At 39.1% G+C, this 15,177-nt stretch overlaps 1 protein-coding gene across 1 annotated transcript in view; it reads left to right on the top strand.

Moving 5' to 3' along the window:
* The window catches only part of SPATA16 (spermatogenesis associated 16), a 262,235-nt gene that overhangs the window by 72,287 nt on the left and 174,771 nt on the right, over positions 1-15,177 (top strand). The window contains exon 3 of the mRNA XM_070753649.1: positions 10,194-10,283. Coding sequence (XP_070609750.1) covers positions 10,194-10,283 — 90 coding nt within the window. The remainder of the gene's footprint in view (positions 1-10,193; positions 10,284-15,177) is intronic.

Below are 15,177 nucleotides of genomic sequence, written 5' to 3'. Positions count from 1 at the left end.
TTTAAAATGTATAATATTCATCTATCACCTTTCGGTTACAAGTTTTCCATGTGAGGGTGGTTGTTACATAAAACTAGAGAATGTTCGCTACATTCTGAAAAACTTTGTTTGGGCGAACAAAAATATTAAAAGCCATTGTACATGAAGTCAGATTGTTAGTCCTCCTTGTACAGTTCATGGAGACACAACCAATCTCCAGGATTTCAAGAAGTTTTCTTCAGATCTGAAAAATGGGAATAGCTTATTAAGCAAAAAGAATAAACTACATTTAAGCTGTAGGGTTTTAGGGTTCACTGCGGCTGCACCACAACTGGTTTTATCACATCACTATCCTTTCCCTAGCATGGAGGATAGAAGACATGTGCCTTGTGTCTTATGCCTTATAACATCAGCAAGCCACCCTCAAATAAGCATGAATTATTTTGTAATAATTACACTAACTTTAATAATTTTGTTACAATTAAACAACCTTTAAAAATTTTGTTATGATTAAATAAGCATTTACAATTGTTATAATTTGCATTTGTAATTTTGTTATGTTAAATAGGCCCATTTCATATTAATAAAATGGAAATTCTCTGATCATTATTTTACAAATGTATTTATCCTTTTTTTAAAGCCTGCAGACCACCAAATTTATAATTCATAATTATATACTATTTTTTTTAAAAAAAATCCATATTAGTGGTCTGCAGGACTTAAAATTATGAATTGGGGTCCATGGGATTTAAAATTATTAATTTGATGGTCCTCAGGCTTTAAAATTATGACCGTGGTGTTCCCTGAGGCCCAAAAGGTTGGGCACCCCTGCTGTATATTGCAGACTCCTCACATCCTATAAATAAATTGTTCCAACTTCTGCCCTGCACACCAGAACAACTATACACAAGGACAGTTTTTTCCTGAATGCCATAACTCTGCTTAACAACTAATTCCTTCAACACTGTCAAATAATTTACTAAGATTCCATTACTATTATTCTTCACTTCCTTATTAGTATCTCCACTTATTACTATAAGCATGTTATTGTTATTATTGTTGTTGTTGTTGCTACTACTACTATTATTATTACTATTATTAGTAGTAGTAATAATAATTATAATTATAATTATTAATAATAATAATAATAATTATTATTATTATTATTATTATTATTATTATTATAATTAAATTTCTATGCAACTATCCTAGTTTTAGGCACTTAACTTTTTTTTCCCCAACATGTATTTGTTCTAAAACATTCACATCCTGGACATTTCCCACATAATCAGATGGACCTTCCATCTGTTATTGGTAACACCTAGCATTTTCGTAAGGTTTTTTTTACATCACCAAACATTAGCTACTGCAGTCTCACCAACTGCAATGTGTGTGTGTGTGTGTGTGTGTGTGTGTGTGTGTGTGTGATTTTTACAATAATCTTGCTTAGAGACAGGTTAAAAAACTGGCTGATCGCTGGGCCTCACCCAAAATTTTTTAAAAGATGATTATTTATTTATTTATTTATTGATTGATTGATTGATTTAATGATTTATTGATTTGATTTATAGGCCACCCTTCTCCTCATGGAATGTGGGACTTATTGCATCCTAGAGGCTCCAAAAGATCGGAAATGTGCCCGTTTCCAATCACACACATACACACATACACACATACACACACACAAACCACCAGAGAAGGCCTGCCATCTTTGGTGCTACCAGTGCGCCCTCTAGGGTCGTTGCGGGCTGCACGCCCATTGGCACGAGATTTGGCTGCTGCACATGCACAGCAAGTGAAATCTCGCATGAGGATGCATGTGTGAGCAAGATTTCGGCAACGTTGGCCAATATTTTTGCTTCCCTGCAAAAGAATCAGTGAAAATCGGTGAAATCTCATTCACACAAGTGTCTTCACGCAACATTTTTCTTGTAGTGTGCGCAGCAGCCAAATCTCAAACGGGGGCACATGTGCGTGCATCAGGAGCATGCAGCTGCGCACGCATCTCCAAAATCGCTACCGGAACGTAGCACCTTACCGTTCTGGCAGCAGGCCTTCACTGTGCACCGCCATGGTGCATGAGACTGATTTAGGCCACACCCACCATGGCCACGCCCACCCATCAACCAGACAGAGAACCCATTGTTAAAATTTTTGAAACTCACCCCTGTTCTTTCAAACATATGGCTGTCCAGTTTTCTTTTGAAGCCTTCCCGTAATGGAGCACTCACAATTTATGAAGGCAAGCTCACCTTCAGGTCAAGCTCATCTTCTGAAGCTCATGTTGGTAGGGCGTTTTTATTACAACGAAAAAAATTCCCCCCAGTGAACTTGGTGGGTATTGAAGAAGCCATCAGAGTCCACCTCTCCTTCGTTGTCCTAGACTTCTGCTTTTCAAACTTGACACCTTTAAGATGTGTGGACTTTCTTAGACTGACACAGTTCTTTGTTTCCTGTTTTCAGCATCTGGAGTTTAGTCTTAAAAAGAGTGCTTACTTAATTAATGCAGAAAAGCTAATGCTCATTGTTCAAAATAAAGGTCATATTTAGGAGGAGAAGGTGCAGAAAAGAGCAACCAAAATGATCAGGGGTCTAGAAACCAAGACTTACGAAGAGAGACTGCGGGAACTGGGCATGGATAGCCTAGAGAAAAGGAGGGCCAGAGCAGACATGATAGCAGTCTACAGGTATACGAGGGCTTGCCACAGAGAGGAGGGGATCACTTTATTCTCCAGGGCACCGGAGGGCCGGATGAGGAACAACGGCTGGAAGCTGACCAAAGAGAGATTCAACCTGGAAATAAGGAAGAACTTCCTGATGGTCAGAACGATCAACCAGTGGAACAACCTACCAGTGGACGTTGTGAACTCCAATACTCTGGACATTTTAAAGAGGAAATTGGACTGCCATTTGTCTAGGATGCTATAGGGTTCCTGCTTAGGCAGGGGGTTGGACTGGATGACCCGCATGGTCCCTTCCAACTCTAACAATAAATAAATAAAATAAATAAACTGTTAATATTTAACATTTAGAATATCTTTTTCATTTCTTCTACATTTATTTATTTATTTATTTGTTTGTTTGTTTGTTTGTTTATTTATTTATACATACATACATACATACATACATACATACATACATACATGCCGCTCAACTCCCAGAGGTCTCTGGGTGGCTCACAGCCAAATACACAAAAACGTTATATAAGACCCCCTAAAAACAATTCAAAGCAATGCAATGCTTTTCGAATTTGACACCTTTAAGATATGTGGACTTTCTTAGACTGACGCAGTTCTTTGTTTCCTGTTTTCAGCATCTGGAGTTTAGTCTTAAAAAGAGTGCTTACTTAATTAATGCAGAAAAGCTAATGCTCATTGTTCAAAAGAAAGGTCATATTTAACTGTTAATATTTAACTTTTAAAATATCTTTTTCATTTCTTCTACATTTATTTCTTCTACATTTATTTCTTCTACATTTATTTCTTCATACATGCATACATACGTACATGCGTACATGCGTACATGCGTACATGCGTACATGCGTACATGCGTACATGCGTACATGCGTACATGCGTACATGCGTACATGCCGCTCAACTCCCAGAGGTCTCTGGGTGGCTCACAGCCAAATACACAAAAATGTTATATAAACAGTTCAAAGCAATACAAAACCAACAAATAAAACAATTAAAGTTTTTAAAAAACCATACGTGTCTCTAATAGCCAGATCCCGGTGGCATGCCATCTGAAAGTTCAGGCTTTCATGGCTGGCATCAATCAGGTAGTGATGAGCTTTTGAGCTCCACTTTTCTCAGGTCCTGACATTTTGAAGGCTGGCATCTTCAGAGATGGAATGAGCTGCTTTGAGGTGCCTCTCTGAAGAGCTCACAGGCACAAAAACAGGAACTGTCTGGCTCTTGTATTTGTACCTGGCAGGCTGGTTTTAGTTCTTATTTCAAGAAAAGAGAGCAATCATAACATTGATTTGAAAAGGAAAGCTAGCTTGCTAAGGTTGGGATACATTGCTCTAATAGCAATAGCAATAGCATTTAGATTTATATACCGCTTCATAGTGCTTTACAGCCCTTTCTAAGCAGTTTACAGAATCAGCACATATTTATTTTTATTTTATTTTATTTATTTATTCATTTGTCCAATACACAAATACATAGGAAGAAAATAGACATGTGGTAATATATATAAGGGTAAAAGTGAACTTAGAGGAGAGGATATATGAAAGGAAGAGAATATATATGATAGGTGAAAGAAAGGAGAGACAATTGGACAAGGGACGGAAGGCACACCAGTGCACTTATGCACGCCCCTTACTGACCTCTTAGAAACCTGGAGAGGTCAATCGTGGAGAGTCTAAGGGAGAAGTGTTGGGGGTTAGGGGTTGACACAATTGAGTCCGATAATGAGTTCCATGCTTCGATAACTCGATTGCTGAAATCATATTATTTACAGTCAAGTTTGGAGTGGTTCGTATCAAGTTTGAATCTGTTGCGTGCTCTTGTGTTATTGCGGTTGAAGCTGAAGTAGTTATCTGGGTCCTCATTTTACCCACCTTGTAAGGATGGAAGACTGAGTCAACTTTGAGCTGGTGGTGAGATTTGATCTGCCAAACTGCTGGCAGCTGGTGATCAGCAGAAGTAGCCTAAACACATAAGCATGCATAAGCATGTATAAGCGCACCATTGTGCCTACTGTCCCTGTTCTACTATGCTATTGTCCTCTTTTATTGTTAATTTTTACTTATGTTTATACAGACTACTACTATCCTATACATGTTTGACAAATAAATAAATAAAATAAAACCACTGTATTTAAAAACACTTCCCCAAGCTGTATTTTTCAGTTTTGCCAAATGTTTGCTGAAACATCTGTTGGCAAATATATTGAAAATCCTTAATATTAGCATGATGATTTCTTCAGCCAAGAAAAATTGCATCTCTAGCTTGTGAAATATTTTGTGCTACTATCCTTCTTTTAGACACTTAACTTTTTTTTTTGCAACATGTATTTGTTCTAGAACATTCACATCCTGGAGGTTTCCCACATAATCAGATGGACCATCCATCTGCTATTGGTAACACCTAGCATCTTCGTAAGTTTTCTTTACATCACATTTGCTTTGATATTGCTTTGAATTCTCCTGCCACTATTTTTCCATTTTATACAATGTTGAATGTTACTTCCAATCTGGATTAACCAAGTATTACGTTTTTATGACACATGGAAACAGAAGTAAGAAGGCCCAATCACTAGCACCAAGGCATTTTAGTCTGAAATTTGTTAAGTTAAACACTTCATATATGGATTCTCATTCTTTCAGATTCTGGATTTTATACTCCACTTTTTAGTAGCATGATCAAACAATTTTCCCCTCTGAGTTTATTTTTCTTTCTTTCTTTCTTTCTTTTCTTCTTTCTTTCTTTCTTTCTTTCTTTCATTTATTTTCTTTCTTTCTTCATTTATTTTCTTTCTTTCTTTCTTTTCCTTCCTTCCTTCTTTCTTTCTTTCTTCATTTATTTTCTTTCTTTCCTTTTTTCTTTCTTTCTTTCTTTCTTTCTTCCTTTCTTTCTTTCCTTCCTTCCTCCTTTCTTTCTTTCTTTCTTTCTTTCATTTATTTATTTTCTTTTTTCTTTCTTCATTTATTTATTTATTTTCTTTCTTTCCTTCCTTCCTTCCTTCCTTCTTTCTTCATTTATTTTCTTCCTTCCTTCCTTCCTTCCTTCTTTCTTTCTTCATTTATTTATTTTCTTTCTTTCCTTTTTTCTTTCTTTCTTCATTTATTTTCTTTCTTCCTTCCTTCCTTCCTTCCTTCTTTCTTTCTTCATTTATTTTCTTTCTTTCTTCCTTCCTTCCTTCTTTCTTTCTTCATTTATTTTCTTCCTTCCTTCCTTCCTTCTTTCTTTCTTCATTTATTTATTTTCATTCTTTCCTTTTTTCTTTCTTTCTTCATTTTCTTTCTTTCTTTCTTTCTTTCTTTCTTTCTTTCTTTCTTTCTTTCTTTCTTTCTTTCTTTCTTTCTTTCTATTAATCCGGGACTCCATTGAAGTTTGTTAACCAGTTTAAGCCAGAGTCTGTTTTGTGAACAATTATAGTAAGATACTGGTTTCTATAAAAGGGCAAAATAATATTTGGAAGAATATCTTAATGAGAAATCACAGACAGACCAGATCTAGTTAGTCCAATCTCTCTCATAATACAATTATGAGGAAAAGGGAGGCAGATAAATCTTTGTAGGCATGGAAGGTCCATGGAATTTGCTGCATTAAGTAGGAGATTAAATGGATTAAATCATCACATTAAGTATGGGGGTTTAAATTATTCCATACTGAAAAGTCAGCTAGGTTTGCAATTGAACCTTACTTAACACTGTGTGTGTATGTCTCTGTACGTATATGCATCTCTTTGTCAGTGTTGACTCTTGATGATTGCCTGGACTGAAAAAAATCACTGAGCTGGAAGGATTTCAGTGTCGAATACATCTGCGAAATATTTGTTTTGCTTTTAAAGAAGACTGACCCTGTCTAACACAAACCAGCCTCTTGCATTTGTTTTTCCCAGAATAAACCCATGAAAATTAAGTTGCAATGTGAAGGAAGGCAAATTAACCTTTGTACTTTGCACACCAAAGATCTTTTCTCTCTTGTTTGTCCTTTGCATTAAAGCTGCTTCCTCCCCCTCAGCATCTCTTGTAAACAAAATTGTAGGCTATTGGTTTTCACGGGGCCTCTTGAGACAGTGCTGTCAAGGCTTAAACGTGGTCCAGGCACATCTTGAACAATCATCTGGATAAGCCTTAAAACTCTCAAATGAACAAAAGTAGCTTACAGATCTCAGCTCTAAAATGTCAGGTCCATCATATTCTTCCAGGAAACGCAAGGAAAGGGGGTTAAGAGCTGTAGAAGAGATCCTTTTAAGGTAGTAAAAGAATAATTTTGAAAAGAAGGGGGACTCCTGAAAGCTAATTTGTTGACATTATCTATCATTGGGTCATAAGTCCCTGTGCATTTACCCCTATCGGAACAGGCTTTGACAGTAGAAAATGTGTAGTTAAGTACTAGTGCTATTGCTTACCAATGACTGAGCCAATAATCTGGTAGGGGAAAATCAATATAGCTATTATCAACTGTTGACAACAGCTCGGAAAAGCAACCTTTAAAATCTTTTGCAAGAGGCCGAGCAATCAGCCAGTTTGTTAACTTCTCTCTAAGCATGTTTATTGTAAAAATCACACACACACACACACAAATTGAACTTGGTGAGATTGCAGTAGCTAATGTTTGTTTTTTGACAAAGGGCTTCTTTCTTAGCAGGAGAGTACTGTGAAAAAAAATTGTCTGGGATTTGAAGGAAAGGGGGGGGGAAATATGTAGGAATGAGTAACAGTTGTCATTATCTATGTATGTTTGCTTATCTGAATATAAGGATTCTCTTGTATCAAATTCAGAATTGTTGGATAATGTTTTGTATTAATTTTTACGTACAGGTAGCCCTCGATTTATGGCTGCAGTTGAGGGAAGAATTTCTGTGGCTAAGCAAGATGGTTTGTCAAGTGAATGGCTTTTTGTCACAGCAACCTTTTTGCCCTGGTTAAGAATAGCCCTGGCCAGTGTTCCCTCTAATTTTTTTTTTTTGGGGGGGGGGGGTGAGCAGAAAAGTATAGTGTCTGAGCGGCAGTCCCTTTGGGACTGGGCGGCACACAAACAAACAAACAAACAAACAAACAAACAAACAAACAAACAAATAAATAAATAAATAAATAAATAAATAAATAAATAAACAAACAAACAAACAAACAAACAAACAAACAAACAAAAAACCCACCCTGTTTTGCCTCAGAGAATTTCAAAATAAAATACTGTACTGTGTGTCTATAACAGTGAGCTCATAATAGGGCAACTCTATCAATATCAAAATGCCACTTAAATAGTTGAGCTAGTTTCAAACTAGATTTTGATTTTCTTTCTCTCTTCCTTACTCCCATTCTTTTTCTTTCTCTTTTCCTTCCTCTCTTTTTTCTATCTGTTTCTCTCTCTTCCTCTCTTCGTCTCTCTCTCCTTCCCTCTCACTCTTTCCCTCTCGGCTTCTGGGCAGGTTTGGAAAACTCTGAGTTGATGATGATTTTTAAGTGAGCGATTGCTCACTGCTCAGCTTAGAGGGAACTATGGCTCCGGCCCTCTGGAACCAACTCCCCCCGGAGATTAGAATTGCCCCCACCCTCCCTGTCTTTCGTAAACTACTCAAGACTCATTTATACCCCCAGGCATGGGGGAGCTGAGATATTCCTTCCCCCTAGGCCATTACAAGTTATGCATGGTATGTTTGTGTGTATGTTTGGTTTTTATAAATAAGGGTTTTTAGTTGTTTTATTATTGGATTGTCACATGCTGTTTTTAGCATTGTTGTTAGCCGCCCCGAGTCTACGGAGAGGGGTGGCATACAAATCCAATAAATAATAATAATAATAATAATAATAATTATTATTATTATTATTATTATTATTATTATTATTATTATTATTATTATTATTATATCGCTGGAGTTTTTCAGTCAAACACTTCAGCCAGTGGTGGCAAACTTTTATTGGTTCTCCTGCCAAAAGGGGGTATGTGGGCAGTGAAGGGCTACCAAAATTTTTACTACCACACTTTGGGCATGGCTTATGCATTTTGTTTCAGCATCTTTCAGTGCAAATTGGGTACTTTGGGGTGGAATTCCATTTTTGCTACCCCACTGCGTTCCTCCCCATCTGGGCAGTGTGATCCAAAGAGCCACACTGGTATGAACCCACTGGCATCTCCGTGTTGGAAGAAGGCCTCCTGTCCCCCCTCATCTGGAATCAACTCCCCCCAGAGATCAGAACTGCCCCCACCCTCCTTGTCTTTCATAAATTGCTTAAGACCCGCCCATATCGCCAGGCATGGGGGAATTGAGACATCTCCCCCAGGCTTATATAGTTTTATGTATGGTATGCTTGTGTTTGTATGTTTTTTAAATAATGGGTTTTAGATATTTTCTTTTAAATATTAGATTTGTTCATTGTACACTGTTTTATTATTGTTGTGAGCTGCCCCGAGTCTGCGGAGAGGGGCGGCATACAAATCTAATAAATTATTATTATTATTATTATTATTATTATTATTATTATTATTATTATTATTATGTCAATACAACACAGCAAATGAGATCACTATGCTGGATTTCGTATTTCATCACCAGTCGGGCGCTTCCCAACCACCTAAGACTGAGTGATGTAGCGGCGAATTATGTTTGCCGATCTTTGCAATTGACAGATGGAGATTTTGTCAATTCCGATGGTTTTCAAATGTCCGCTGAGATCCTTTGGCACTGCGCCCAGCGTGCCAAGTACCACTGGGACCACTTTCACTGGCTTATGCCAGAGTCGTTGCAGCTCGATTTTTAGATCTTCGTATTTCACTAATTTCTCTAGCTGCTTCTCCTCAATTCTGCTGTCCCCTGGGATTGCGATGTCGATGATCCATACTTTCCTTTTCTCCACAATCAGGATGTCTGGTGTGTTATGCTTCAGAATTCGTTCAGTCTGAAGTCGGAAGTCCCACAGTAGTTTTGCTTCCTCATTTTCGACCACTTTTTCGGGCTTATGATCCCACAAGTTCTTTGCCACTGGGAAATGGTAGTTCCGGCACAAGTTCCAGTGGATCATCTGTGCCACAGCATCATGTCTATGCTTGTAGTCAGTCTGTGCGATCTTTTTGCAGCAGCTGAGTATGTGATCGATTGTTTCATTTGTTTCTTTACAGAGTCTGCACTTATTATTATTATTATTAGTATTATTATTATTATTATCTTAATGCTGACTTTTACTCTTCAACCAAAGCACAGTTGAGACACCGGGGGGGGGGGGAAATCACCGAAAATCAATGGGTCCATAACGCTGCGGCTATTTTGACCACACTAGAGTCACCTGACTACAGAATGCTGAAAATAACCATAAATGCAGGCTGGTTGCTAAGCACCGAAAATGTGATCACGTGACCACAGAGGGGTGATCATGGCATTGAAACTTCAAATCATGGGTCATAAATACCTATCGTATTTATATTGTAACATTGAAGTGACAGGTTGTAAGGCAAGGACTATCTGCAAACCCCAGAGTTAGATCTTAAAAGGTTCTACCATATTATGTCTTTGACCTAAATGTTTGTTTGCCTTTTTCCAAGGAGTGTAATTCTGAACCCTGCCTATTTCCGAAACCATCTTCGTCAAGCTGCTATCTTTCGATGCTTAGAGCGATATTCTGAAGCTGCAAGGTAGGGGCAGTTTTCTTTCCTCAATTTCCTCCCACCCATCTCTCTTTTTCTCCTTTTGCAAACTACAAAGGTTAGAAAAAGACAGTGGAAATAGCCAATGCCTCACTGGATTACATCCTCCATGCCAACTTTCTGGTTTTCTCCCTTTCCCTGACAATAGAGCCTTCGGGCTCCAGTGTCCATAATAAATCCAATAAATAAATAAATATGAAGAGAGTTGACGTTGAGTTCTCAGGCCAGGGATGGTATATGTCAGTACAGTAGTACCTCTAGATACGAGCTGCTCCACATGCGAGTATTACAAAATACGAGCCACAAGGGGAGAGAAATTTCTTTTTGAGACCCGAGCTCAAATTCAAGATATGAGCTGAGCGTCCACTAGGTGGTGCAAGAATCCTTGCTTCTGGTTATCTCAGAGGGGAAAAACAAAGTCTAAAGTCATTTGTTGTTCGACATACAAGCTCTCTTCTGGAATGAATTAAACTCGTATCTAGAGGTACTACTGTACTACGTACTTCGTCGGTTGGGTTTATCAATATATGAACTAACCAGCAATGTATGTTTGGAGGAATTAGTATAATGTTACCTTAAGGCAGTGTTTCCCGACCTTGGGAACTTGAAGATATTTGGACTTCAACTCCCAGAATTCCCCAGCCAGCAAATGCTGGCTGAGGAATTCTGGGAGTTGAAGTCCAAATATCTTCAAGTTCCCAAGGTTGGGAAACATTGCCTTAAGGGCTAGGGCTGCAATTAGCCATAAAAGGGAGACAGATGTGTTGCTCTCAGTTTTGTTTGTTGGTTATTATGGTTAGTTTTGCTAATGCTTGCTATTCCTCTATTGCTCTTGCTAATGCTAATTCTCTGATCTTACTCTCTGCTAGTTTTGTCTATGGGACTATACTTCTTGTGTGCTATATATTGCTGCATGCTAAAAATTGGTCTACTTATGTTATTATATAGAACTGTGTGTTCTGCAGGAGAGGAATATTATAGAATTGCGTATGATAATATTATTGGTTAGCTACTGTAGGTATAGAACTGTATATCCTGATATCTCGTTTGTATGGTTTACCTTCTGCCGCACGAATCCCAGCGGCCGGTTAGGTCCCACAGAGTTGGCCTTCTCCGGGTCCAATCAACTAAACGATGTCATCTGGCGGGACCCAGGGGAAGAGCCTTCTCTGTGGCGGCCCTGACCCTCTGGAACCAGCTCCCCCCAGGGATCAGAATTGCCCCCACCCTCCTTGCCTTTCGTAAACTTCTTAAAACCCACCTCTGCCGTCAGGCATGGGGGAACTGAGACATCCCCCCTTGGCGATGTAGCTGTATGTATGATATGTTTGTGTATATGCTTTTTTATATATTGGGGTTTTTAGGCTTTTTAATGTAAAATTGTTATTTTAAACTTTAATATTAGATTTGGTACTGTATATTGTTTTTATCATTGCTGTGACCCGCCCCGAGTCTGCAGAGAGGGGAGGCATACAAATATTATTATTATTATTATTATTATTATTATTATTATTATTATTATTAATAATAATAATAATAATAATAATAATAATATGTGATTGCTTGACTTGAATGTGTATGTAGTTTATTTGTTTTATGTATTAAAAAACTTCCCCCAACCCCTGGAGGGCCTCTGGAGGCTGGAAATGGCCTGTTTCCCAACTTATGGTGAGCCCAGTAGGCTTGTGTTTTGCCCTCCCCAGGCTCCAAAGCCTTCCCTGGAGCTGGGGAAGGCTAATAATACTCTCCCCCATCACCCCAGAGGCTCTCTGGTAGCCAAAACCCCCCTCCCAGAGCTTCTGCGTGAGCCAAAAATCAGCTGGCTGGCACTCACATGCACGTTGGAGCTGAGCTAGGGCAAGGGCTCACGTGCCAGCAGATATGGCTCCGCGTGCCACCTGTGGCACCCATGTAATAGGTTTGCCATCACTGATCTATTGTATACATTGTAAATAATATTCATACTCTTACTTATAATAGTCTGTGTTATTGGCTGAACAATCACCACTGCTACATGTACTTCGTTTCTAAGTTTAGGATTCTAACATTGGTTATAAGCCCAGTGTGGGATGCTAACAGTATACATTAACCACTTGGCTTCAGGTCTACCAAATTCTGGGCCAGGAGTCTGTTAATTTGTGGAGAAAGGACCAAAGGAAGAAACAACCAACTGAAACTACTAAGGATTCAGAAGTTATTTTCCCTCTTTCACTGGCCATGAGCAATCAGCAGCTTTGTATGGCTTTGTACTTGCCCTCAATAAAGGTTCTTATTTAGCTGAGCCCTACCGGGTAAGGCTTCTGCCAAGTCTAATCAAGCAATGGAGCTAAGGGTGCAGGCAAGTGTCAAGAGATCTGTGATAAGCTGCCAAGTTCCAGTCATGGAAGCCTGACATATAAATCCACAGGGGCAGCAACTTTGACCATGTTGGGAATGACGGATTTATAGTACTGTAAACTACTGGAGTCAAATAGGAAAAAGAAACAGGGAAGTTTTAATTAACATAGGAGTTTTACAAGTTAGAGTTGCAATGAGTGCGCCGTTGGGCGGCGTGAAAAAACATCCGAAGCCTGGTCCTCAACTTAACACGTCCACAAGTGAGCCCAAAACTTCTGCTGTTAAGTGAGAAATGTATTAAATGACACTTGGCCAATAAAGAATTCAATTCAATTCAATTAAGGAAACATAAAAATGGGCATTTGTTCCTTTCTTTCTTTCTTTCTTTCTTCCTTTCTTTCTTTCTTTCTTTCTTTGTTTATTGGATTTCTATGCTTCCCCTCTCCGAAGACTTGGGGTGGCTTACACAACATATAAAAACCAGTAAATTACAATAAAATCATTGCAATTAAATTAAAATTAGAATAGAATAGAATAGAATAGAATTTTATTGGCCAAGTGTGATTGGACACACAAGGAATTTGTCTTGGCGCAGATCCTCTTAGCGTACATAAAAGAAAAAGATACATTTGTCAAGAATCATGTGGTACAACACTTAATGATTGTCATAGGGGTCAAATAAGCAATGAAGAAACAATCAATATTAATAAAAATCGTAAGATAGAAGCAACGAGTTACAGTCATACAGTCCTAAGTGGGAGGAAAAGGATAGGAATGATGAGAAAAACTAGTAGAACAGAAGTGCAGATTTAGTAAAAAGTCTGACAGTGTACAATGCAATCTAAAATCCCTAATTAAATTAAAAATCAATCACACCCATTACAGAAAGCATTACAGTAGTTGAACCTCGAGATGATAAGGGTATGAGTGACTGTGAGTAAAGACTCCCTGTCTAGATAAGGCCACAGCTGGCGCACCAGGTAAACCTGGGCAAATGACCCCTTGCCACAGCTGACAGATGATTTTCCAAGGTCAGCTGTGGGTCGAGGAGGACACCCAAGTTGCGGACCTCCCCCCAAGGTAATGGACGGACAGATGGAAGTGTCCTTGGGAGGCAGAACCCGCAGCCACTCTATCTTGTCGAGGTTGAGCTTGAGCCTGTTAGCACCCATCCAGACCCTAACAGCCTCCAGACACCGGTACATCACTTCCACTGCTTTACTGAGTGGACACGGGGTGGAGAGGTATAGCTGAGTATCATCAACATACTGATGATGGATTTCTTTTATGGATTTCTTAAAGTTATATCCCATGCTTCATGCAATTATGCCCTCATTTTATTCTCCTAACAACAACTAAGAAGAGCCATGCTGAATCAGGCCAAAGCCCATCGAGTCCAGCATTCTGTGTCACACAGTGGCTCACCAATTGTCCGTGGGGATCTTGAGCAGAAAGAGAAGGCAAGACCCCCTCATTTTCCCCTGACCCCCAACAAATGGTACTCAAGGGAATCCTGCCTGCCTCAACCAACATAGAGGCGGCATATGGACATCCGTTTCAATAATTACCGATACACTTGGCATCCATGCATCTGTCTAATCCTGCCTTGAAGCTATCAAGGCTGACAGCTGTCACAACCTCTTCGGGAAGTGAATTCCATAAACCAATGACCCTCTGGGTGAAGAAATATTTCCCTTGATTGGCCCTCACCTATGAGCTTTAGGGAGTGCCCCCCCCCCCCACCCTAGTATTGTGTGATAGAGAAAATATTTTTTTTCTCTATCCACCTTTTCTGTCCCATGCATGATTTTACACACTTCGATCAAGTCATCCCTTAAACGCCATCTTTCAAGGCTAAAGAGACCAAGGCGTTGCAACCTGGTATCATAAGGGAGGTGCTCCATTTCCTTGATCATTCTTGTTGCCCTTTTTTGCACCTTTTCCAGTTCCATTATATCCTTCTTGAGGTGCGGTGACCAGAACTATACACAGCACTCCAAGTGTGGTCTCACAACCATTCCTAATCATTCTTGTTGCTCTTGCCTGCACTTTTTTCCAGAATTTCAACATCGTTTTTATATTGTAGTGACCAGAAGTGGATGCACTATTCCAAATGTAGTCTTACTAAAGCTTGTAAGGCAGTACTACAACTTCACGTGAACTTGATTCTGTCCCTCTATTAATGCAGCCTAGGATGGACATCCGTTTCAATAACCACCAAGATTAGATTAGATTAGATTAGATTTATTGGATTTATATGCCGCCCCTCTCCGCAAACTCGGGGCGGCTCACAACAGGGTAAAAACAGTACATAATAATAAATCCAATACCCACCAATCCAATTACAATTTTAAACTAAAAAATTCATAAAAAACAGCCCCAGAATATTAAAAAAACACGCATACAATCAATGTAACACCAAAACAACATGGGCAAGGGGGAGATGTTTCAGTTCCCCCATGCCTGACGGCAGAGGTGGGTTTTAAGTAGTTTGCGAAAGGCAAGGAGGGTGGGGGCAATCCTAATCTCAGGGGGGAGCTGATTC

This window comes from Erythrolamprus reginae, chromosome 5 (assembly GCF_031021105.1).
Source record: "Erythrolamprus reginae isolate rEryReg1 chromosome 5, rEryReg1.hap1, whole genome shotgun sequence".
Taxonomy (NCBI): Eukaryota; Metazoa; Chordata; class Lepidosauria; order Squamata; family Dipsadidae; genus Erythrolamprus; species Erythrolamprus reginae.
This window is presented reverse-complemented; position numbering and strand designations above follow the sequence as displayed.